The 26,434-nt window shown below is 42.3% G+C and overlaps 1 protein-coding gene across 5 annotated transcripts in view; it reads left to right on the top strand.

Moving 5' to 3' along the window:
- The window catches only part of LOC134524399 (ephrin type-B receptor 5), a 75,315-nt gene extending 56,504 nt beyond the window's left edge, over window positions 1–18,811 (top strand). For 4 of the 5 annotated variants that reach the window (XM_063354441.1, XM_063354432.1, XM_063354449.1 and 1 more), the window contains 11 exons: window positions 6,667–6,791; window positions 7,898–8,060; window positions 8,894–9,008; window positions 11,766–11,821; window positions 11,935–12,054; window positions 12,464–12,711; window positions 13,638–13,853; window positions 14,900–15,049; window positions 15,199–15,392; window positions 16,626–16,781; window positions 17,848–18,811. In XM_063354441.1, the coding sequence (XP_063210511.1) occupies window positions 6,667–6,791; window positions 7,898–8,060; window positions 8,894–9,008; window positions 11,766–11,821; window positions 11,935–12,054; window positions 12,464–12,711; window positions 13,638–13,853; window positions 14,900–15,049; window positions 15,199–15,392; window positions 16,626–16,781; window positions 17,848–17,956 (1,652 nt within the window). In that variant the 3' untranslated portion in view covers window positions 17,957–18,811. The remainder of the gene's footprint in view (window positions 1–6,666; window positions 6,792–7,897; window positions 8,061–8,893; window positions 9,009–11,765; window positions 11,822–11,934; window positions 12,055–12,463; window positions 12,712–13,637; window positions 13,854–14,899; window positions 15,050–15,198; window positions 15,393–16,625; window positions 16,782–17,847) is intronic. The other variant, XM_063354426.1, reaches the window with a different exon arrangement.
- Window positions 18,812–26,434: the final 7,623 nt, after the last annotated feature.

The raw sequence follows: 26,434 nt of genomic DNA, 5'->3' as shown, positions 1-26,434 counted from the left end.
GACGGCAGGGCAACCTGCTGGTGTATCAGCCACTCCTCCCAGTTTTGTGTCATCAACAACCTTGCTGAGGGTGCACATTGCCTCATCGTCCATGTCATTAGTGAAGATATTGAACAGTATTGGACCTGATATTGACCCCTGGAGTACACCACTAGGTGCTGGCCTCCATCTAGACTTCATTTCACTGATCACCACTCTCTGGTCTCAGTTGTTCAGGCAGTTTTCCATTAACCTCACTGTCTGCTCCTCTGGCCCATACTTCATCAAGTCGTCTATGAGGATATTAGAGGAGTCAGTGCTTAAAGCCCTTACAGTGTTCTCCATGAGGATATTATTGTTCAACATGTGTATCAATGACCTGGATGAGGGGACAGAGGCTGAGCTGCCTGCATTTCCCTGGGTCCGCCTTCTTGCCCCTCTCGAAGATAGGAGTGACATTTGCTTTCCCCTAGTTCTCAGGCACCTCTCACAGCCACCAGAATCATTCAAAGATTATCAAGAGCGGCCTCTAAAGAACATGAACGAGCTTCCACATGGATTCATGATCCCTATCAGGGTGGATGGAATTATGTAGGTCCAGTCTGCCTAAATATTCCTGGCCCTGATCGTCTACCAGGAATAAGATCTTCCTTGCTTCAGACTTCCCTACTGGTCCGTGTGACCTGGAGCTCCTAAAGGCTGGTCTTGCTAGTAAAGACTGATGTGAAGACGACATTCATGTCCTGTGATACCAGGTTCCCTGTGCCACCCAGCAGCGGTCCCACAATTTCTCCAGCCTTCCTTTAGTCATTTATGTACTTAGAGAAGCCCTTCTTGCTTTTGACATCCTTTGCCAGATCCTTTGCTGATTTCAGGCAGGCTTTGGCTTTCCTAACCATATCTCTGCATGCTTGGACAGTGCCTCTCTGTTCCTCCCAGGTTACCTGTCTCTGCTTAACACCTTCTGTGTACTCCCTTTTTTTGTTCGAGTTTAGCCGGGAGCCCCTTGTTCAAACATGCAGGCCTTCTGGCATTTTTTGCCTGAATTCCTGCTCGTTGGTATGCACCGCTTTTGCAGCTGGAGCAGGTAAGCCTTGCACATTACGTCGCTTTTGGGGGGCCACTCTTGCCTCCAGGGTCTTATTCCATGGGACTTCTCCAAGCAGATCCCCAAAGGGCTTGAATCTGCTCTCCTGAGTCTGGTGTTGTGAGCTCAATATTAGCTCTCGTCACCCCTCTCAGGATGTTAACCTCCACCATCTCATGGTCACTGCAGCCAAGGATGCCTTCAACTTCACATCACCAAAGAGTCCTTCCTTGTTTGTGAGCATGAGGTCCGTCAGGGCAGCTCCCCTCGTTGTCTCCTCTATTGCTTGAGTCAGGAAGTAGTCCTGATGCTTTCCAGGAACTTCCTGGATTGCTTATGGCCTGCCGTGTTGCTCATCCAGCAGATCTTAGGGTGTTTGAAGTCCCCCTTGAGGATCAGTGCCTCCGAAGATGAGGCTACTTCCAGCTGCCAGCTCCATTCAGTTAGTCCCATGTAAGCATCTAAGTCCCTCTGAGACACCCTGGTGTAGCCAAGACATGTACTCAGGGCTAGCAGATATGGCGTAGGAACAGCAGAAGACCCAGCACCTACCATGCCATCTGGATGACAGAGAGAATGGATACGAGGGGCCTCTCAAATGGATGGGTAACTGAATTGCTGCTTGGGTCTTTGCTTTAGAGTGAGCCTTATTGCTCATTAGGTTGCACTGATTGTATTGACTGGGGATGGGAGTCAGCTGGCTAGCACGGGTATCTGCACGGAATATGGATTCTATGTCACTCACATGCCAGAGATGGTCTTGGTGTCCTGAGAATGGCACTTGGCTGTGCTCTGCATAAGTGGGGATTGCCATGTAACTTTATATTTGCCTGCACTTCCTTCACATTCCTTCCTTACCTAGTCTGTCGATTTAGGTAGATTTTTAGTTTGCAGCACATGTTGCTGGTCTGGGGAGATACTACAGTCAAGGACCTCATCTTTTCTCGAAAACAGCAGAAACTTTTCAAACATTAGTAGTTCAGAGAATGTAGCATTTTCAATGTACTCAAAATATCTTAAATCCACCCTTGTGTGCTACCAGGAAAAAATTTGTCCTGCCATGTAGAATAGTTGCAACTGACAGCTCACAAAAAAATAGAGTCTGGGAGCTGTATTTAAGTGGAGTTTGACAGCTTTACAGCTTTAATTAGGTTTTATATGTGCATGATTTTTTCCATACATTTGCTATTTTATAAATAGTATACAAAAAGTAGCCCTTTTTCAGTCTTGCTTAGCGGTTTGATCTCACAACATGTTGTTTGCACTCATTGAATAATTAGAATAGAATAGAATAGAATAGAATAGAACAGAATAGAATAGCATAGCATAGAGGGGGAGGGGGAGGGGAGGGGAGGGGAGGGGAGGGGAGGGGAGGGGAGGGGAGGGGAGAGGAGAGGAGAGGAGAGGAGAGGAGAGGAGAGGAGAGGAGAGGAGAGGAGAGGAGAGGAGAGGAGAGGAGAGGAGAGGAGAGGAGAGGAGAGGAGAGGAGAGGAGAGGAGGAGAAGGGAGGAGAGGAGAGGAGAGGAGAGGAGAGGAGAGGAGAGAAGAGAAGAGAAGAGAAGAGAAGAGAAGAGAAGAGAAGAGAAGAGAAGAGAAGAGAGGAGAGGAGAGGAGAGGAGAGGAGAGGAGAGGAGGAGAGGAGAGGAGAGGAGAGGAGAGGAGAGGAGAGGAGAGGAGAGGAGAGGAGAGAGAAGAGAAGAGAAGAGAAGAGAAGAGAAGAGAAGAGAAGAGAAGAGAAGAGAAGAGAAGAGAAGAGAAGAGAAGAGAAGAGAAGAGAAGAGAAGAGAAGAGAAGAGAAGAGAGGAGAAGAGAGAATACAACAGAGTAGTTCAGTTGGTAGGGACCTACAGCGATCATCTAGTCGATCTGCCCCGACTGGATTGAGTGAGGCCCTGTGATTTTAGTTGTTGTTAGAGACAGACCTAGCATATCTCCGTTTATAAAGCCCATGTGAAAGGAATGAATAAAAGTGATAAATCAACATGGAACTGGACACTTGTATGTAGGAAACGAGCTCTGAAAGCAATGTCCTGTTATAAACATTTGAAAGTCAGCATGCATACAAAGGAAAATACTCATCTAGCACTTCTGTGGCAGCAGAGGGTAGGGTAGTTTGGGTGTTTTCTTAAGACATAAAACCTTGACCTTTGTTTTTCCTAATTTATTAACACCAGGAGTGTAACTTTATCATACACTTCTGACAAATAGGCACTTATTCCACCCACAAATAGGTTCACACTTCACATCACTGTAGTAGTAGTGTTCACATCACCTTAGTATAAATTTTTTCAAAGAAGAAATCTAGATATCTCCTTTACTTGAAGTGGTGGGAGAGCTTCCTGGCAAGTGTTTCATAAGTTTTGTCCTTAAAAGAGAGGCAAACACACCTATCAAAATCTGAACTCTGTCTCAGAGAGGTAGATTAACTGTCTTGCGTTGATTCATAGCTATTTTTATTACTGAGCATTTTTACTGGTTTAGGCTTCTGCCTAAGTAGTTTCTGCTTATTAGGTACGTACCACTGAAATGACTATTTTTAATACAGCAGACTGCATTATCCTGGGCATCCCCACCCACCACCATCCGATTACCCTGAGTGATGGACATACCTGGATAATAGGGACATTCTAGAATGCTGCGCTGCATGGTCGAGAGATACACACAGTGTAACTCTGGGTAAAGCCACTCCAGTGATTTTTTTCTTATGTTTCCAGTATTTCTAATTCGACTAGTTGTGCTGCTTCTGCATACTGCCCATCTGAGTGGAGTACTGTGTATCATCATCGTTCTGGTGCCGATTTCGCTGTGCCTAAATGTGCTATGCACAGTGCCAGCTCAGCTCTTTGTACTGTTGGCAAAAGATAACCTGTTGATGGGTAGCTGAAAATTGATAGTATATATTAAAATCAGAATTGATATATTTTAACTAAAATACAGGTCAGATGTCGCTACTTGACCTTGAGTATTCCTTCCAGGTACAGGAAAAATTGTGGACTGGGAAGAAATTAGAAGGGTGGGAAGAACAACTGCTGGAGGTGGGAAGGAGAGGAATGAAAAGAGGTGGGGTGGGGCAGGAATGGAGGGGAGATTTAATGCCAGTCATTTTGCAAAATTCGAAACTAGAAGGAAGTGGACTCTTCGGTTACAGTGTAGCTGTGAATTTAGGTTTGCACCTCTCACACATAAAGTGTGTGCTTTATGTCCCATCAGAAGGAAGTTAAACTTTGCATAACATTAAAATGTAGCAAACTCTGTCTCGATCAAATGTTAACTGACCAGTTATCCCATTCTCCTCACATCATCATTTGAATACAATATTCTTGATTTTTTTCTTAAATGCTACATACGGTCTTGATTAATTGCTGCTGTCTTCCACCCTTGTTGAAACATTGTCATCAGCAGGTGAATTAGTTGTGCAATCTTGTTTGAAAGACAAGCAATTGTAAGAAATAAAGCGAATAAGGATGAAAGCATTTTATTGTTTATACTCTTACATTTTTATTTCATTTACATTTTTAACTGGTTCCCACTTGCCTGAGCTGTTTGGATCCCATTTGAATTGTGTCTTTCAGAATAATTGTATCTTGTTATTAAAAACATTCCTTTTATCCTTTTCATGATTATGAGGGGAAAAAATGCTATTCAGCAGGTTTTGATCATTTACCAAATGTCTCTGCCTCATTCCTCACTTCAAGGAAGTTTATGTCCGTTGTGTAAAACCAGTGGATTTAGGTGTCAGCTTTTCATTGGCGTGCTTTTTCTGGAAGATGTAAATGTTGCTGAAAATATTATTTCCGTGAGGAAAACGAGCGTTCTCTAGCCCTCTATGTCGAGGCTTCTTGGCAACATGACATTTTGCTTGCAGAAGGAAAGCAAAACTTGAGAAGAGCTTTATGGACAGACAACTGGCAAGGTGAAGGATTCTCTTCCAAGTACCCTGAATTTTTTCCTTGGAAATATCTTCCTAAGAAGAAACTCATATTCTTTTAGCTTTCACACAAGCCTGGAGAGTGTGTGTGTATGTATAAATTCGTGGATGTTTTTTGTAGAAGTGGATTTTCATTCTTGAGAAAGCTTCACATGCAACTTCCTTTAATAACCATTTATCCCCCTTCCTGATCTGAGGACATTTTTTGGAAGAAGTAACTACTTCAGGAAAGGGGCTGTTATTAAATAGGTATTCTGTACTTTTGTTGTCTTCAGAACATGTGAATGGTGCTTCCAGGAGGACAAAGACATGGAAAGCAAAACTGCCCCAAATAGTAGCTTGGATTGTTTCTCATTGCAATGTAATTTTAGTTCAGTGAACAGTGTTTGAAATCATTAATCATATTATCTTCAATATAGTATTTTGTTTCCTTCCTACTGATCTAATGAATTTCGGGTTAGTGACAAGTAATGGCAATTACACAAGTCTTGAACTGAACTTCAGGCTTTTAGAATAGCCAGTGAAAACATTTCTCAAATTGGTAGACACAAGCTCTTGCTTGCTTTCTGGTTTAGATTCGTGCTTCCAAAGCCCTCTTTTATGTTTGATGTCCGGATCCTTGCTTTGTACATAAAGGGAAGTTGACATTTTCCCACAGTAATTAATATCAGACACAGATTATAAGAACTTAATATCATAGTGGAATCAAGAGAGCTAACAGCTCCACCTGGGTAGTACGCCAGGCTGGCCTTGTTCACCAAAAGACAAAAACTTAGCAAGCTATTTAAGAACAGACAGAAAAACTATATGTGAAGCTTCCACACTTACACACTTAACAATGATCTTTAGGTGATGGTTCCAGGCAGTAGTGCTAGTTAGAAGCCCATTCAGACTGGACTTCTATGGTTCAATGGCCCAGAATTGGACTGAGAGTCTCAAATACAGTGGCAGTTTTGACATCTGGGCAACAGTCCTGACAGGTGTTGGCCTGAGATCCAGGAGCTGGTCTGAACACAAGGCTGCGTATCAGGCTATGAAAATGAGATGCTTTCATTCTTTGTAATCTGCAACTGAACTGGGATCGCTGAACTGAGCAATGCTTCAAAGTCTGTTCCTTGACGCATCAGTGTTCTCGTCTGCCTCCATCTTCTGGTTTGCAGCCATCATCTGGTAGTGAAAGGCCTCCATTACTCAAGCCCATACTTGATTTTTTTCCCCAGGCAAAGAATTATAATCCGGGGGAGAAGCAGAAGAGAGATAGTATGCTCTGCTTTTTCTCTGACCACTCTCGCATTGTTCCTCCAAGCGCGATCCTAGAACAAGGCAGTGGCACTGAGCAGCTTGTCATCTTGTTTGTAAAAATTGCAAATTTGAAGATCAGGGTAATGTTCCAGTTACAATATGGTTCATGTCATAATTCCTGTGCATGATCAGTTGGATGTGGATTTCTTCATTTTCTTTCTGTCTAAGTTGTCATTGACTGTATCTCCCAGTAGAGTAGAATTGGGCCTGGATTTCTTCTGGTTATTTTATAAAGTACTTCATAATGCAAATTAAGGGAAATTAAAGGAAGAGCTGACCTTACTTATTAACTCATCATAATGAATATTCAATTATAGTTCCTTGTTAAGCTTATTCCTTGGCAATCTCTCCTTCCTCTCTTTTGTTCCAGTCCCCTCTGCTGTCCCTATGATGCATCAGGTGAGTCGTACTACCAGTAGCATCACGCTATCATGGCCCCAGCCAGACCAGCCCAATGGGATCATCCTGGATTACCAGTTACGCTACTTCGACAAGGTGAGCAGAAGGTGATGCAGTGATGATTGTTGTATATCTGTTATGCAAAAGAGAACAGGGAAGTCTGTCTGGGAGGCGCACCCCTGGATCATGATGGACAAGGTGGAGAAAAACGCTTCAATTACAAGGGAAGAACAAGCTGTAGCAAAACCAGAATTTTATAATATACACTTCATCTAACATCAGTCCATCTCATTTCCCACCTTGAAACTGTCTGGGGACAATGCGAATCAAAAAAGAGAAGACACTTGTAGCCAAGCTAAAAAGCCATGGTTAACAACCTAATAAGTTTAGCCCCAGCTGGCACAGGTAACAGTGGAAGGAGCTGAAGTTTCCAAATGTGTATATTGGAACTGGACTCATTGCAACATTGTCATGTGTTTGTGGAGGGAAGTCCTGTGTCTCTAAGAAATTTTGGGAGGAGGAATGCACTCTTTCATTACCTAAGTGGCGGATATCAGTTACCTGTTTAAGTGCTGGAATTACAGGGTGGCAAATATAAAGTTGTTCTCCATTCACATCTTTCATGACTCCTAATCCAACTGATTCAAGGGGAAGAGGTACGTAGAGCTGTTCAGACAAGCTCCCATTCCGTATTCTTAATCTTTCATATAAATATTTTTGCAGGATTTTTCAGGCCTACTGTTTTTCTAGCAATAAATGGGCCTGCTATTTGTAATGACATGTTTAGCAGCTTCCTGGATACAGCATTATATGTTTTCTTGCTCTGGATTCTTATAGGAGAATACATGAGTTTGGAGCTTGTAGAGAACAAAATTTCAGGACAGGCTAGGGGTTTTTTTTATGGATATCCTTATCAAGGAACCACAGGACAAGGTAGTTTTGTCTCTCACTTTTGTTTAGGTCAGGACTGAAGGTCTTGGGCTGAGCTTTGTGGGAAGCCCAGGCCTAAGGGAATGAAAAACAGTAGTGAGGAACGAAGAGCATGCTATGAAGTCAGGCCTGGAATAGCAGTTGTGGTTGCAAGGGTCTTTAACAGATTCAAAGAATGTTGGGCCAACATGGAAACTAGCATTCCTTGATGAGGAGAGCCAGCAGTGTGGGCAGAATTCTCACATTCCTTTTTTGGTCACTATCATTCACAGGCAGAAGATGAGGATAATTCATTCACCTTGACTAGTGAAACCAACATGGCCACCATATCAAATCTGAGCCCAGGCAAGATCTATGCCTTCCAAGTACGAGCTAGAACGGCAGTGGGCTATGGCCCATATAGTGGAAAGATGTATTTCCAGACTTTAATGGGAGGTAAGTGCTACCATTTCGTAGTCAGATCTGCACACAACCATCTTTCACTTGTGTGTGTCCCTGAGTGTATTAGCTCATCATCTGGAGGACTCCTACCAGACACTCCTACTCAACTTGTATTTCTGTATATCATAATTTGCATATGCAGAGTTGTTCAGTCAAAGAAGTTTCATGCTGTCAGAGCGTAATGTTTATGCTAACACCATATGCCCCAGTCCCACTCCTTGTTGCTCTGCGCCTCTGACCAGCCAGAGCAGAGTGGGTCAGTAGAACTCTCTTTAGGAGGGTGTTACAGTACATAGCACTATACACTGCTGCAGTTTGGTCTCCAGCTGTTGGAGGACATCTTACAGCTCTCTGAAAGTCTTAAAGACAAGTGATACACGGAACATACATCCAGAAGCTTGCCTTCCATCAGTATCACCATCCGTCCATGCAGAGAGCAACATATTACCTTGTGATACTCTTTGGTCTGGACCAAAGGTACTCGTATATGTCATCTACAAGCTAAATTAACAGGGGACAACGGGATCAAAGCCCAGGTGTAGAGCTAGCCTATACCTAAGGTGTCAGTGGACCAGGGGAAGGAAAAGTGGATTCAGAGGGAGCACTGGCTTTTCAGAAGTGGAAAGGAAGGCACTGGAGAAGCACAGTGACTGAAGGGGTAAAGGGATAACAAAGTCAAGCATTTATTGAACGGTCAGGACTAGTCTGTGAAGCAAAGGATTGGTAGGGATGGAATTATGTGTAAGACCTAGATGAGTAGAAGGGAAACTCTAACAGTTCCTGTCCTCTGCATTTGTGTGTGTGTATGCATGTGTCTTCCTTGCTAGGGGAGCGCTCGGAGATGGTGCAGGACCGACTGCCGCTTATCGTGGGCTCAGCGCTCGGTGGTCTAGCCTTCTTGGTAATTGCTGCCATTGCCATCCTTGCCATCATCTTCAAGAGGTGAATTCCTTGACCTGCTCATGTGCACTGCAGACAGTGGAACTTTCTTACCCCCGCTACATAACCCCATCCCAAGGGAAACAGCCTGATCTACACTTACCCAGATGTCCTTGAGATGCCATTTTCTAATTAAGGAAAGATCCTGCCCCATTACTCCTACCTGAGGAGCCTCTCCTTTGGTAAACTGTTCATGTACTTAGCTGATATTCGGCTAGTTAGCGATATGAACACAAGGAAAGCATTTTAAAGCTGGCGCTCAAAAGGTATTTAAATGCATCACTGTAAAGAAAGGACTGTGAATTGCATTTTAGACAAGCAAGTGGAAAATGAATCAATGTAGTAAAGAAGGACCGGTGGAATAAATATTTAGATCCACTTATTTAGAAGGTGCCAAATACCCTTTAACCAAGGACCAAGAGACAATAGCTCATTTGCTGAAGAATAAAATCTGTACAACCCCAATGGTTCCATGGAACACTGACTCATAAAATATATGTTAAAGCAAGCAAATACTGCTCCCCATTTTGGAAAGAAAAAAGGGCAGATGAGTCAATGTAGAGATAAACTGTTCTGGCAAAAAAAGGAAATTTTAAAGAGAAAGAGAAAAAAGTAAGGGTTTTGTAGAGGTACAAAAGTGAACACTGGGGGGTTTGTTATTTGAAGAAAAGAAACAGTCATTACCCGCACCTTGAATTTGCTGAGGTTTGAACTTAATCCCCTAGACTACCAGTAATGGATTTCTGTATCTTTGCTCTACTCTGCCTCTGCACAAGAGGGACTTTCTAGCTTTTTCTGCTGACCTAAAAAAAATGTATAAACTACTTAACTTTAGAAAGTGACATCTAGTTTTAGTTATTTCTTTTTTGTTTTCTTCCCTTTTCTACATTTGTTTTCTTCTTCTGTGTATATTCTCTTTTAATATTTTTCTTTCTGGAAAGAAAAGAATTATCAATTATTGTTATACTTGCATTGTTGCCTTCTTTTGTAGCTTTGAACTGTTAAAAATATAATTTCTTGTTACAGCTGGAAATGTAATATTATGTGCACAACTCAATAAAGCGTATATTTTTCTAAAAAAATAAATCAAACCCAGAATAAATTAATATTACCAAGACTGTGTTGGGGAAAGACATTGATGGGTTTCTGTAAATGTATCTACATAAAAGGAAATATCATAAAAAATAGATTAATTTATACTTGAATTGAATGTGCAATTAATGATAGTTGTTCAGAAAGAAGTGGAGATACCAAATTTATATTTTAATTTGTCCTTGATAAGAAAAGTAAGTTTGAAGATGTAGGAAATGAGGAACACCATAGGAAATGAGTAGTTCTTTAAAAGGTTGAATATATATAGTCAAACGCTATAATTTTAACTTGGTTTTGTAAATCATTGGTACACATTTTCCAGGCAGTATACACTGTGAAATACCTATTTTAGCTTATTGGGTTTTTTTTAAAATGATGGAAAACCATTAGTATGTCAGATGATAACCTATAAAAAAACCCATGAATGTATACCTGATGCAACAACAGAATTAGAGCTCGTAGGCCCTCAGTAAAGCCAATTTCTTTTCACAACAGAACAGATTTTGAAGGGAGAACCGTTTCTTTGCAATTTTAGCAGAATCTAAAATCTAAACCTTACAAGTAAGAATAATACACAGAGTTGCCTGTTAGAATGACTGAATTAGTTATGTTAGTAAAGAAAAGTATCATTATGTTTCATGATACTCTGTCTTCAGTTGCTAATTGAATCACCAGCTAGAAGGTCTGGTCCTGAAACAACAATGCATATGAGTCGACACAAATCCATGCGTACTGCAGGGATACTACAGGATACCACAGGGTTTAATTTACAATCTGGTCTAATGAATATGGTTTAGAAAAGATTGTAAACTAGCATGAAGTGTACGTTTCTGGAAAAAAAATATGAACATTGTTGGGAACAAAGGAAGTGACTTGAAAATGGAAAATATGTTTAGAGCAAACCAAGAATAAGATGAAACTTATAAAACAACTAGAATATGTGGGAAAAAATTGTTTAAATCAGATACATTTAAGAGGAGAATGAAATCCGAATAATGCCTATGGTGAGAGGGACCTATGCTTACTGGAAATTAGAAGCATATATGCAATAAATATTACAATAATAAAGACCATATCTGTTTTGATCTGCACATGCAAAAATAGTATAATGGAACAAATTACTGTTCATCTGGCTCTGTGTGGTGGGTTTTGGGTACCACACTTATGAAAAGAATAGTCAAAGTAAATGCTGTTAAGAGACCAGAAGGAAAAATAAATTAATCTTTGGGGGAAATTTATACAAATTAAGCATTAGAGTAAGTAGATCTTGGAATGTTTTTGAAGAACTTAAAAGGCATCACAGGAGATGCCTTAGATTAGTATAAGGATAATTTGTCATAATTTAATGAAATTAAAATGCAAATTTAGCCTGAATAGCAAGAAAACTTCCAAAACGGTAATGTTAAACTATAACATTTTTTTTTCAGGATAGTGCTGGAGGCCCTATCATTTTTCATATTTAAAGTGGGGATGCAAACAGTGGTGTAAAAACTACCACATAGAAAACAAGCATGCACTGGTTACCAAGAGATGGGCGGGATCTTAACACCCATCTTCTATCCCTAAATTCAAGGATTCCCTGAGTCTTGCATTGCGAAGCCTACCCCAACATCCTGTGAGAGGCTCTTGTGTGTGTGTCTTGACTTTTCTTTCCTTTATGTCCTGCAGTAAAAGGCGAGAGACTCCATACACAGACCGCCTGCAACAGTATATCAGTGCACGAGGTAAGTGTTCTTAAGCAATGGATGACAAGGGTCTATCTCTTCAGGAGTCATTAACACCCGTATCTCTCAGGGTTTGATTCTGGTGATGTTTTGGGCTGTCTCCCCCACTGCAGGACTTGGAGTGAAGTATTACATTGATCCTTCCACCTATGAAGATCCCAATGAAGCTATTCGAGAATTTGCCAAGGAGATTGATGTGTCCTTCATCAAGATTGAGGAGGTCATTGGATCAGGTAGTGTGAGAATCTGCAGATTTCAAAGTGCCTTCTTGTTCACCTTGAGACCTGGCACACTGCTGGCCTGAAATGGACCCAACCATGGTACATCAAGTGTCTCAGGATAGCTAACCTTCGTTTTTACCAAAATTCATCTTCACCTACTTACCCTTAGATGCTGGCTCCAAACCAAGTCTAAAACACCCTTTGAAGATCCAGAGCTCCTCATTTGAACCCTGAAGATGTAGTCTCCAACCTGACTGAATTCAGAGCCTTCATCGAGAACTTTACCTTAATCCAAACAGTCCTAGTAACCCTATTTCCAAGCAGCACCTGAAATCTTACACAGTGGAATGTTTTAGTGCACCTAACTAAAATTTTTTGTTGTGTTTCCTTACTTGAGGTGTGTTTCTTCCTTCCCTGACAGGAGAGTTTGGAGAGGTGTGCTTTGGGCGCCTAAAACACCCAGGGAAGCGTGAATACACAGTAGCTATTAAGACCCTGAAGTCAGGTTACACTGATGAACAGCGGCGGGAGTTCCTGAGTGAGGCCAGCATCATGGGGCAATTTGAGCATCCCAATGTCATCCATCTGGAGGGTGTGGTCACCAAGAGCCGACCAGTCATGATTGTCACAGAGTTCATGGAGAATGGATCACTGGATTCCTTCCTCAGGGTACCACAACCAGAGTCTCCCACAACCGTTACCTCTTCATCTTGCTATGTGCCGGTCTCAGATCTGATAATTTTGCCTGTCCTTCCTCTTCACTCCTGTTTCTATAAGTCCTCAGTTGCCCTCTTCAGGTGCAATAGAAATGATAGCAAATTACCAGAGTAAGTGGTTTGGGGCCAACATGGTGAAAATATTCCAAAATCTCACCCATCATAAAATTTCTTTATTATTTTAGACTTCTCCAGCCCAAATAATTAATAGTAAACAGTACTAAATTGTTTATCTCTGTACACAGCCTTACAGTTCCTTTTGTGTGTGCTCCAAAGTTTTCCTTCCTAATAATGATTTTCAGACTTTATTCCACTGAATGTTGCAACATTATAATGAAGTAATGAAACTTGTAGTTATTTTTGGACTCAGGGTTTCCAGTGTTTTTTCTAGTAATGAAACATAAATACAGATGTTTTTGTAGTATAGACGCTTCACTTGGTTTTTTTACTGATTCATATGCTAATTCAACCACAAATGCTTTGGCAGGTACATTTTGAAGAGCACATGAACCCATTGTGTAGAATTGCATAGAATCCATTGTAAAGATCTTAAAGCAGTAGAGCAGATTTGCTCATGTTTATTTAACCATCTTAGTTGTTAATGAGACTAGGCGTAGGATACTAAAGGAGGATATGGCCACAAGATGAGATTTCTCTTCAGAAAAAGATCACCAGTGTCTGACTTCATTTGAGATTCATTACCTTAAGCCCACCCTTCTTTCTTATTTGCTGTCCCTGAACCTTCAGATTTTGGCTGAAGTTAAGATGTATGTTCTCTAACTTCATAAATTCACCTTGTTACCTTGCTCTTTGTTAGTCTTCCCTGTTGGCTTCATGTTCTGTGGTCATAAAAACCTATGTTTGCCTCCTTACTTGCAGCAGAAGGAGGGACAGTTCAGTGTGTTACAGCTGGTGGGAATGCTACGGGGGATTGCAGCTGGCATGCGCTACCTTTCAGACATGAACTATGTGCATCGTGACCTGGCAGCACGTAACATCTTAGTCAATAGTAACCTTGTGTGCAAGGTGTCAGACTTTGGTTTGTCCCGCTTTCTGGAGGATGATGCTTCAAACCCCACCTATACTGGAGCTCTGGTGAGTTACAGCTATGGAGTGCGTTACTGCAGTGCTGCCGGATACGATTTTTTCCTATTTTCCTCCTTGATTTGGTGTACCCATTTTAGTCCATCTTGAGACCAGAGAGACCAGTGGGCTAGAGCTTTCTGTCTATCTTGTGGGCTATCTGTTCCAAACCAGTAAAACCCAAAAATAACTGAATATTTGGTCCACTCTGGCATGAGAAATGGAGTCTCGGTGCCGTTCTTTGTGGAATGATGGTGAATAGGACAAACCCCATAACAATGTAGGAGTTATCAGAAAGTATAAAGAACTGAAGGAGAGACTGAAGTCCCATACTACCACCCTTTGAGGAAAGAGCTGGTTTTTTCCTACAGAAAAGATAACTGACATAAGTATATTTATGGGCTTACAACAAACCATCAAATGAAATTACTGCCTATGAAGTTCTGATACCTGTTATACATACCACAAAAGGGGTGCGAGTATAACAGGCAGGTTGAAATTACCATTTTGTATGTGAGGGATGACAAAGAATTCAGTCACTGAAAGGTGAAATAAGTTTTAGATGTATGTGTTTTTAAAGAACCAGCACCTGAATGATATCTCATTTGGCAGGTCATACCTGCGATCAGAGAGGTCAAGATGGAAAGAGGAAGGAGTTAATGCTAGCCACTCAGTGTATCTGTCCTTGATGTTACAAGTTGGGATTGTTTAAATGGGTTTAGATTTCCAAACAGTTGTAACTTTCAGGAGAATTTTACTATCTGCCACCTCTCAAATGCTGCAAAGTAGAGCTATAAAAATGAAAATCTATTATATCATGGGACTTGTAACAGCAAGGAGGCACGATTCTGTTTTTTCATCTATGTTTGTCAATAGAACAAGGTGGAAACCTTGAACATAATTTAAACAAACAATGTCTACAAGATGGCGTCAACTGGACAGGCGCCCCATGCTCAGAGTTGTGTCGTGCTACAGGCATCTGATCAGTTCAGTGTTGTCATTTTCACAAACAGTCTTTATCTCACTGACATTCTGGTTGCTGTCTGACTGCTTTCTAGGGCTGCAAAATCCCCATCCGTTGGACTGCCCCTGAAGCTGTCCAGTATCGCAAGTTCACCTCCTCCAGTGATGTCTGGAGCTATGGCATTGTCATGTGGGAGGTGATGTCCTATGGTGAGAGGCCTTACTGGGACATGTCCAATCAGGATGTAAGTTTTAGAAGCAGTGAGAATGCACATCTACCTCTCTGTCCTGTATCAGTTCAAGTAGAAGAAAGTCATACCTCATGAAGTGATTGAAGCTTGTTTGTCTTTTATTTTCCCAGCTGTGATAAAGCTTTGTTCTTCTTTTCCTGTAGGTAATTAATGCCATTGACCAGGACTATCGCCTGCCACCACCCCCCGACTGCCCAACTGTTTTGCACCTGCTGATGCTTGACTGCTGGCAGAAGGAGCGGGTCCAGAGACCCAAATTTGAGCAAATAGTCAGTGCCCTAGATAAAATGATCCGCAAGCCATCTGCCCTCAAAGCCACTGGCACTGGGAGCAGCAGGTGAGACAAGGATTTAGTGCAGAAGAATAGGGCTTGTGTCTCGGTAGGCATCAGGAGGAAAAGAAAGCAGTAAATCAGGCTATATAGTATTTTTTCCAACCCTCTCGTCTAAGGCTGGGAACAAAAAGGAAGGAAAAAAAATGAGGGGGAGTGTTGGAAAAACTGTATTTCCTGGTTCACTTAATGGGTGATGAGAAGTTGTGAGTGTTGAATGTGAGGGGAGATAAATCTCTTGATGAGGAGCACTGAGGATGAACATGAGTGAGTGAGGGATGTTAGGGAATGAAGGGAGGGACACATCTGTGTGTGAGCACAAAAGGTGATGAAGGAAGAGAAGATCATGGCTTATGGATGGAAGGAAGTCTGTAGCTAAGACTAATCAGAACTGCGGCTTGCATCCCGTATTTTCCCAACTGCATTTTGCAGCCTTATGGAACCAAAGGCAAGAGGTCAGCAAAGGACAAGTCTCTGGGGAAGTAAATGGCACCAAGATTAGATGGCTGTTGGGCTGATGACGGAACTACATCCTGCTGGCCTGGAGGTTTTTTCCCTGTGGTTATAAATCTTGTCTCAGTGGAATGTACTCCACAGCTGAGGGGGGGTGGTGGGGGGAGGGAATTGCCTAGTCATGCCCAGTTTACTAAAAACAGCACATAAAGAGAGTTATAGCTTTGGGACAGAGTCAGATGATGGGGAAAAGAGCAAATGCTATGTATAAACAGTCATTTATTTGGCCTTTTACTGCTATGCTTTTATCTAGTGGGTGTTGGAGCTGAAACAAGGCACTCATTGTCTCATAGGTTACTTTCTGATCCAAGGAGTGCACCTAGGAGAGGGAGAGCTAGTCACAAAGGTAAAAAGGTATAAGGTCTCATCTCTGCCTCAGAAGCCTCCTTACTGCAACTCTTTGTCCAGCTAATAGGTCTAGACCCAGAAAGCGTGGAAAGATGTGGGGCAACAAGATGAGAATGTGCCTGAGATAGTATAAAATGGGAAGGAAGTATCAATTTCTTGGGCTGGGTTGATTGTTTTCATGCAGAAAAAGGAACACGGGTAGTCTAGAAACAGGGCATCAAGGTGGGGCTTTAGAAATTAGGGCATGAAGAAAATTATCATTGTTCTCCATTCTGTGCTCTTCAGAGGTTGCATCCTCTCCCTCTCGTAACTCTGACCTTATTAATGCGGTCAGATGATGTTGATAACTTGAGTTTTTAGAACCTGCCTCTTTTGCAGACCATCTCAGCCTCTCCTGAGCAACTGTCCTCCAGATTTCCCTTCACTCAGCAATGCCCATGAGTGGTTGGATGCTATCAAGATGGGCCGTTACAAGGAGAATTTTGACCAGGCTGGTCTGATTACATTTGATGTCATATCACGCATGACTCTGGAGTAAGTACAGGGGTAGAGAGCAGATACCAGACACAGTTTTCCATGCAGAAAGTGAAAGCAGTCTGAGAAATATTTAATAAGGGCTATAGGGAGAATACATACACATGAAAAAGGAGAGGGAAGCCAGAGCAAAGTAGCTACTGTTTCTTACATGTTATTAGGGCTTCTGGACACTCTCCATACTACTGTACATTTGTAATATGTCTCTATAAGCACAAATACTGATCCCATGTACACTACAAAACATATTGTCAGTGTTGAAGAGAGGTTGTTACATCAGAATGTTCATGACAGCTGCCACAGGTAATAACCACTTTTAAGGGGATGCGTAGAACCAGCCATGCCATACACTGTGTTGAAGTGCTACATAGAAGACAGGAGCCAGGAAAAGGAGCATACATAGAGTCATAGAATTGTAGAATGGTTTGGGTTGTAAGGGACCTTTAAAGATCATCTAGTCCAGCCCCCCTGCCATGGACAGGGACATCTTTCAGTAGATCAGGTTGCTAAGAGGCCCATCCAACTTGACTTTGAACACTTCCAGTGAAGGGCCATCCACAGCTTCTCTGGGCAATCTGCTCCAGTGTCTCACCACCCTCACCACAACCAATTTCTTCCTTATATCTAATCTAAAGCTACCCTTTTTCAGTTTAAAGCCTTTGCCCCTTGTTGTATCACTACAGACCCTAGTAAAACGTCTCTCTCCATCTTTCTTGTAACCCCCCCTTATGTATTGAAAGGCTGCAAGAAGGTCTCTCTGGAGGCTTATTTTCTCCAGGCTGAACAACCTCAGTTTTCTCAGCCTTTCTTCAGAGGAGAGATGTTCCAGCCTGCTGATCATTTTCATGGCCCATTTCCACTGCTTCTTTTTGTATCATAATCTACCAAGTTCTGCCGACACTACCTCCACCCACACACATTTGCCAAGCAAAAGCAGCTGCCTTGTCAACTGTTTCTCAAAGATGATATCTGTGCACATTGATTTAGATTTACAGGGAAAGGGACTGGGACTGTTGAGAACAAGAAGCCCATTTTAACACCTTCCACGTCCTCTTTTCTCTTGCAGAGATATCCAACATATTGGCATCACCCTCGTGGGTCACCAGAAAAAGATTCTAAACAGCATACAGCTCATGCGAGTCCATTTGAATCAGCTTGAACCAGTAGAAGTGTGATGTTTACACCATCGTTATTCCACTAGTCTCAAACTCTGGAAAGGTTCTGGAGGAATTCAGAAGGATTTTTGCTGTAAGAAAAAGAGATGTCAGTATCCTACTTGAAGACTTACTGCACCCAGAGTGTGCACACTACATGTCCTGTTCCATGAACAAAAACAAAGACTTGCCATGATTCGAAAGCAGAGCTACATAACTGGTGGCATTTAAACGCGGCTGACATCATACATTGGGAATGGGTTGGGGGAGGGAAAGTTATAATAATACGGGAAGGGGATGAAATAATAGCTTGGACAGATCACAAGCACTTGTTGTCTCTTCTCTGCCAACAAAAGGTATCAGACAACTTTACAAAGCCATCAGCAGGCTTTATCAGTGGCTGGGTGCCCAGCAAAGCTACAGAGACTTAATAAAGGGAGCAAAAAATTACCATTTTTTTTCCAAAAGAATCCTGTCATGGTGTGAGAAATTATTACTGATAAGCATCAATCTGTCACTTGATATGCCAGCTTAGTGGGGAGCCCAAGTTCCAGTTAGTGCACAATATGTGCTAAGCAATAGGACATGTCACCTGGTGAAGAGGTTGAGAGTAAAGGGCTCAAAACTCTATGCTATTTCATGTGCAGTTCTTGGGTCTGCTCCACGGTCTAGGAGGGAAGCTTACTAATCCACTGTGCTGTCACAAGGAACAGCAAGTCCCTTGTGCTATGCAGCTCTGTTTATGGGACTGCAACAGAATGGAACAATGAGGATTCCTAGGATCCATCCTCATGGATCTTCCAGTGGAGAGGGAAGCATAGGTTCTGGTCCTCACAAGCCCATTCTTAAGAGGAAAGGCACAAGTTGTGACATTCTGAAATCCTGAGCACCCAGGATTTGGGGTTTGTTCTCTTCTGACCCCCTTACAAATAGTAAAGAGTGTTACAGAAAAAAATCTGAAGCCCTTTGCTGCTGAAAAATACTTGTTCTTTTTTTCACGCTAACCAGCTGCATCAATGGGCACAGTTGGTTGAAGATTCTTTCTGAAGAAAATGCAGACCTGCAGAAGTCAACTCCAAATAGACAGCTGGAATAAGGAAGGTGAAACTCTTTCACAAGTTCTTGCCAAGAGTGATCAGGGAAGGGTACCAGTCCCACAAGTCACTTCAGTCCTTAAAAACCGTATAACAATGTCCGTGGAATAAACAGTGGTGCATGACAACGACCAGAATGACAGAGCTTATATCTCCCTTCAGACAGATTAGTGCCTGATTAAGGAAAGATCTGCTTTGAGGAGGAGCAGAGCTTCAAGACTGTATTTCTGTATCTATCCGTATGCAGGAGTATGAAAACATGAATCTGAGCTTGAGAGGAAACCTCATAAACTGTACACTTGTCCACCTGACCAACACATAGGAAGGGAAATGGAAATGGCCTTGTTAAGGAAGACCCCAATGAAGACATTGCATAAAAAGGTATCTTCTTTGTGTCTATAGAGGAAATAATGCCAGCTGTTTCAATCTGTGCCCATCTGTGAGCTCACTGTGAACTAGTCGTCAACTTACTGTATTTCTCCAGCTGTCAAGGTTAGAATACCACAACTTCTGCCGATACCACTCCTGTAAAGATTTAAGGATTCCCCCAGCCATCCCAGCAACTGAAGGCTGAGAAACCATGTTTGATAGTTACTGAAGAGTCCCATAAGATGACAGGAGGTGCTCCAGAATAGTTGCACTAGAATAGCCAACACAGTTCAGACTCTTTATTACAACATTAGAGCAACATATGTTGGGTTTTTTTAGTTGAAGAGGGAGAATAGCAGTGCATTCTTTCGAGGTATGAAAAGTCAATACAAAAACAATACAAGGAAACAGGAATAAAACATTCACAGCAGTACAAAGACAGTGTGAAGATTAAGAAAAAACCCACATAGACTGGAGTGAAACCCTAGAAAATTTTGAGTCTGTTGCTTTTTAAGGGGTTTCTACAAACTTGTAATACTTACAAATCCAGTTACGTGTATACTGACTGTCAGCTCCACCTACAACATCTGAGACTGAACAAATGTTGTCCTCTTCAGAAAGCATATTGAGCACAAGATGTTGCGGGGAATCTGTGGTCTCTAGCATCTTCCATATTTATTCACCAGAGAACAGCAATGCATATATAGGCGTTCATGTATGAGTGTATTCTTGAAGCTTTGTGGCCCATTTGGGGAAATACAGCAGGCTATATTTTCCATGTCTTGGGTGGTCAAGATTAGTGGAGAAATTGGTCACCTACTTAAATCCTATGGCCTCTTTGCAGCATAGTGGAAATTTACATGCAGAAAGTACCTTCTCCCTATGCAATGGGAGAAAAAATGGGAGCCTTGTCTGAATCTCATATCAATGATAATGAGGCTTAGTAGCCCATTATAGGGAGCTGCAGTGAAATTAAATGCTTGGTGGTAGTTCAATCAGTAGGACATTTACTTTTGCATATGAAAGCTATGGCAATGTTGTTTTCACAGTCAGAGGAAAGGGATTTACTTGCTATACAAAAACAGACATAGATTTCTTCGTCCTCCTGTTCTGAGGCAAGCTTGAAGTGTTCCTATGATAGTTCCAAGGGGTTGAGTGTCAGGATGTCCTAGCTGTGGCTAGAACTGCACAGGGACAGATTTGAGGTCGCAGAATGAGCATAAAAAGGTGACTGTTTTCTGTAAGAAGTCTGACCATTCTCTTTATTCTCAGGATATTCGTTATTTTCAGACTACTTCTTCCATAACTTGGGATGTGAAACCTCTTGTATTGCAATGCATCTTGTGTTATTTCATAGAATCATAGAATGGTTTGTGTTGAAAGGGATCTTAAAGATTTTGTTCAACCCCCTCCCACTAGACCAGGCTGCTCAAAGCCCCATCCAACCTGGCCTTGGACACTTCCAGGGAAGGGGCATCCACAACTTCTCTGGGCAACCTGTTCCAGTGTCTCACCACCCTCACAGTAAAGAGTTTCTTCCTCATATCTAAACTAAGTCTCCCCTCTTTCAGTTTAAAACCGTTACCACTTGTCCTATTGCTACACTCCCTGATAAGGAGTCCGTCCCGATCTTTCCTGTAGGCCCCCTTCAGGTACTGGAAGGCCTTCTCTTCTCCAGGCTGAACAACGCCGGCTCTCTCAGCCTGTCCTCATAGGAGAGGTGCTCCAGCCCTCTGATTTGTCATCATGTCAGTCCTCAACTCTGCAAGCATGGAGGAAAGGCAGTCGTGGCAAAAGCATTAGAAATATCCTGATCTCAATTTTCTCAATCTTATGTGAAAACAGAAATCCTACATTCTGTTTCCGCAGACATCATCTGGGATGTCCTGCAGTGTGCACCCTCAACAGGTAGGGATGAGAGTCGGGAGGGAAAGGAGTGGGACTCACCTAGGCACCTAATATCTGTCTTTCACCAGAAGAGTGAGAAACAATGCACAAAAAAAGACTTACAGAGCCATAGTCTTTGCCAGAGAAGCAATGAGAGATTAATAAGTTATTGCTCACATTTAGTCCTATGGTATCTATAATATGCAGCGCATAAGAAGACTGAGTAAATTAAATGCACAGGTATCAATGCATAGACTTTCATGAGGGCATTAAGCATTTGTATGAAAACTCAGAAGACTCATACTTACAGCTGGAAAGAATATATTCAAATAGCTCTTCTGCTTGAACACCAACTTTTTACTATCTGGAAACAGGAAGAAACTTCACCTTAAGGCAAGCTGTTTTGTAATTACTCCTGGTGAGGTTCTTTGCACCTCCCTTTTTTGGTGTCTGTTGCTGGACGGTCTCCCAGACAGACAATTGGGTCTGCACCAGTATGTCAGTTAACACATTGTGCTGCCAAAGAGCACATCAGGCAAGCAAGTTCCCACCTATGCTGCTTTGGCAGCCAAGTGGAATTCTCAGCCAGGAGCTACATGTCTGTGCACCCCCTGCCTCACTAAGCCATGGCATGTTTATGGCAAAAGCAGGCCCTGCTCACCCAGATTATTTGAAGACAAGCACTTAAGCTAAGGTATTTGCACCCATGCCTGAAATGATGTTGAGGAAAGGCTTGATGACAGTATGACTTACACAGTGATTTCTATGTTTGGCACCCAAGTATCCTCAGTGCACGTGCAGATGATATGGCTTGCAGCCCCCATTTTTTGTTTTGTTGGTTTGTTTTAAATTCCAAAATTTTTAAAATTTTAATTTTTAAATTCAAGCATGCGATAGTGCATACTTCGACAGCACTATATTAAGGCTAGTTAGGGGAGCACAAGTTGCTTAGTGCTACTGAAGGAGAGCTGAAAGAGACTGTCTGTTTAGTACAAATGCATTCAGCACCTGGGACTAGCTAGAAAGAAAGAAGCTGCTGTAGCTTCCTTAGTCCCAGACAATACCCATGTTATTAAGCTGACTGGCACCTCCCTCAGAATTTACTTTTTGTTGTGGTGTTCAAGACCATCACGCTCCGCTCCGTGTGTGAACCTGTTCCACCTCTGTGTTACTGAAGGGCTGCACTGAGCTAATGAGAAATCACTGTGTCTTCTTCTAGAGTTTGCCATTTTGCAACTTGGACCGGTTCAAAGAGGAATTACTCCCCCCTGGTGTTCTATCTATCTGCTACATGAAACACAGAAGAGGAGGCTTAACTGCCTTGTAGCTTATATATTTTTATAATTTATCTCCCTTTTCTGCATGATGAGAAAACTTTCAGTTGAAACAAGTAGATTCATGAAAACATATAAAGATTTCTTTCTAGTTTCTTCCATGACCTTTGTTCTTTGCATGAACAATGGGTTGGCGTCTTGGCATCTATGCCTCAACTATTTAATAGAGTTCGGTCTGTTATTTGTGCCTCTTATACAGGACCAAGTGTGCTTAGCTAACAGAGCAATGCTGTTTATTTCTGCAAACTAATCCCTTAAACTCAGGCCATGCTAAGTAAGGTTGGATTTTTTCTAGTTTACAGTGGCACTGGAAATTCTACATACTGCTGGCTAAAACTAGAATTTTAGTTACAACTATGCAATTCTCTCATTGCATTTTGCTAACTTTTATACAAACCGACTTCTGTTCATGCATTTGGACAGCTGTAACAGATTGATCATTTATAAACAATCCTGTTGCTGAGAACAGACTCTAGTCTTCTTCGAACCATATTGACTCTGCAAGTGAACAGGAGATTAAAAAATAAGAAAATCAGGTTCATTCAGAGAAGTCAGATAGTTTGAAAGATATGAATGAGAAGGCACTATCTGAAATAAGTTATTTATAAATATATCTGTTAGTGTTGCTCTGTTAAAAAGGACAGTAATTATAATGTACATCTAATGTGTACATGTGTACATTAGGCACCTCGTGTGTCTACTATGAGTTCAGTTGCAGAACTGTTGCTATTTTTAACCTGTCATCTCTGCCGACTCATGACAAGAATAAACCAACAGCAGCAATAATAACGATTATGAAGATAAATAAATGTGGTTTTCCGCAATGAAGAGAACTACAGTAAAAGTAGCAGTAGTCCAACAACTGGGTTGCCTGAAATTTGTACTGAGAAACAATATATTTTTTTGACAGGTGAAATATTATTGCAAACTGAAAGATCAGTCTATCAAACCTAACAATTAAGAAAGTAAATGTCAGGCTAGGGACATACCTAGATTCATGTGAACAGCCGCTTAACTGCATGCACATAGAACTTAGTGAGGATGTAGTAGTTATTGTTAGGACTGCTAGACTGGTTCTATTCAAATTTAGGATGTTTTTTAAACTTCTCTAGGAAATAGCACTAAGTTATTAAGCTAACACTGAGGATCTTAGGTTGAGTAGCTTCACGTAAATATATAACATAAAATCAATGAACTGTTCTTAAGACTTCTCTTATCCAGCCGCAGTCAAAGTGTGGCACAACTGGCAAGCTTGGACTGTAAATTCAGCTTTCAGTACCACAGACCTAGGTGAGGTCCCTTTTCTTATGATTATGAAATGACTCCTTCCCTTCAGAAAGGAATTTGATATGCTTTTTGCGTGCAAGCAATAATATCTGTCCTTAATCTTTGTTTGACGAGGTCAAACAATGAGAGAGAATTTCCATGCCACCTGGGTATCATCCCAAGTCATTTAGGTAGGACACAGGAATTGTTTAAAAGAGTGCAGTTCAGGAGTGGGAGCGAATGGAAAAGAACTGCATGATACTCAAGATTAAGCATGAAGAGACATTTTCTAGAAGTGATGGTTTATGGGCCTGTGACTATGCTGAGCCATTTGGTTAGGACTCCTATAAGCTGTGTTGCTCACTTCATGATGTATGCTCCTCACTTTGTGATGAACTATAGATAAAAATTCTCTACTTGGGGTATAGGTGTGGGACCTAGTGTCATATAACAATGTTTTTAAAGCTCTGATTCCATCTTTTTCCTGGTTCTTGTCCAGCCTCAGATTTCAGAACTCCACAACAGATCCCAACAATCCTATCCGGCATTACGTGGTTTGTTTCACTGGGTCTGACTTCTTAGAACAGAGTAGCCCTTCCTGATAGATTTACACATGAATTTACCGTGCTGTCTACTCTAACAGAATTTACTTGAGATACTACCTGTCCCCTAGACCATATTTGTGCCAGGACAGAGGCATCATGGAAGCTTCCTCTCCAGCATGGCAGTATTAGAAACAATCTGCAGTAAATAAATAAATGGATATGCAAATATTTGCAGGCACTGAGGGATGCAGAAACAGAGGAAACAGAATATTTCCATAGTTGCCATGAGATCAAAGAAGCAAAGATAAAATTCGCACTTCTAATCACCTTTAAATTCATGAAACATTTACACATACTTCTCATCTAGCCCTACCTTTGCTCATAAGAATTCAGTTCTTACCTCCATAAGAAAATACACAAATCTTCTTAACTGAACATACCTCACTTGTCAATGGGATCCCAAATCGGCCCCTTCCAGGACTGGCAAGCAGTCTGTCCCTTCCAGCGCACTCTTCATAATTCACAACAAGGAGTTACATAGTCAAACAATTTTCTCACCTGTGCTCTACAGGATGACCTGTAGAGCAAGGTCATCCTACTCATGGCATGACTGGATGGACAGATGAGGTGAGGGCAGTAGATGTGGTCTACCTTGACTTAAGCAAGGTGTTCGACATGGTCTCCCACAGCATCCTCATAGGGAAGCTTAGGAAGCTTAGGGCATAGGGAAGCTTAGGAAGAGCGGGTTAGATGAATGGACAGTAAGGTGGATAGATAACTGGTTGAAAGACAGAGCTCAGAGGGTCGTGATTAGGGGTACAGAGTCTAGTTGAAGGTCAGTGATGAGTGGTGTTCCCCAGGGGTCAGTACTGGGCCCAGTCCTCTTCAATATATTTATCAATGACCTGGATGAGGGGATATAGTGCACCTTCAGCAAGTTTGCTGATGACACAAAGCTGGCGGGGGGGGATGGCTGACACACCAGAAGGCTGTGCAGCCATACAGAGAGACCTAGACCGGTTGGAGATTTGGGAAAAGAGGAACCTTATGAAATTCAACAAGGGCAAGTGTAGGGTGCTGCACCTGGGGAGGAATAACCCCATGCACCAGTACGGGTTGGGGGCTGACCTGCTGGAGAGCAGCTCAGTGGAAAGAGACCTGGGAGTACTGGTGGGCAACAGGATGACCATGAGCCAGCATTGTGCCCTTGTGGCCAAGAAGGCCAACGGCATCCCGGGGTGCATCAAGAAGAGTGTGGCCAGCAGGTCGAGGGAGGTCATCCTCCCCCTCTACTCTGCCTTGGTATGGCCGCACCTGAACTACTGTGTCCAGTTCTGGGCTCCCCAGTTCAAGAAAGACAGGGTACAGCAAAGGGCTACAAAGATGATCAGGGGACTGGAACATCTCTCTTATGAAGAAAGGCTGAGGGATTTGGGTCTTTTTAGTCTGGAAAAAAGACGGCTGAGGGGGGACCTCATCAACGCTTATAAATACTTAAAGGGTGGATGTCAGGAGGATGGGGCCAGGCTCTTTTCAATGGTGCCCAGCGACAGGTAATGGGCAAGAGGTAATGGGCACAAACTTGAGCATAGGAAGTTCCACCTAAACATAAGGAGGAACTTTAATTTGAAGGTGGCAGAGCACTGGAACAGGCTGCCCAGAGACGTGGTGGACTCTCCTTCTCTGGAGACATTCAAAACCTGCCTGGATGCATTCCTGTGCAACCTGCTCTAAGGTGACCCTGCTCTGGCAGGGGGGTTGGACTAGATGATCTCCAGAGGTCCCTTCCAACCCTATGATTCTATGATTCTATGAGCCACTCTCCATTGGGTGCCACCCTTCTTGGCAATGAGCAAGTTGGGCATAAGGAGCCACAACAGCAACGGCTGAGTAAGCGATGCCATACATGAAGGGCAGGTCCACTTCATAGTTGTCAGGTCCATCAATAATGGTGAGGAAGAGCTCAAAGTTGCTAAAAGTGCCATGGGCTAGTTGTGGAAGTGG

The sequence above is a fragment of the Chroicocephalus ridibundus genome, chromosome 1 (genome assembly GCF_963924245.1).
Source record: "Chroicocephalus ridibundus chromosome 1, bChrRid1.1, whole genome shotgun sequence".
NCBI lineage: Eukaryota > Metazoa > Chordata > Aves > Charadriiformes > Laridae > Chroicocephalus > Chroicocephalus ridibundus.
The sequence above is the reverse complement of the archived record's forward strand: the minus strand, read 5'-3'. Positions and strand labels throughout refer to the sequence as shown.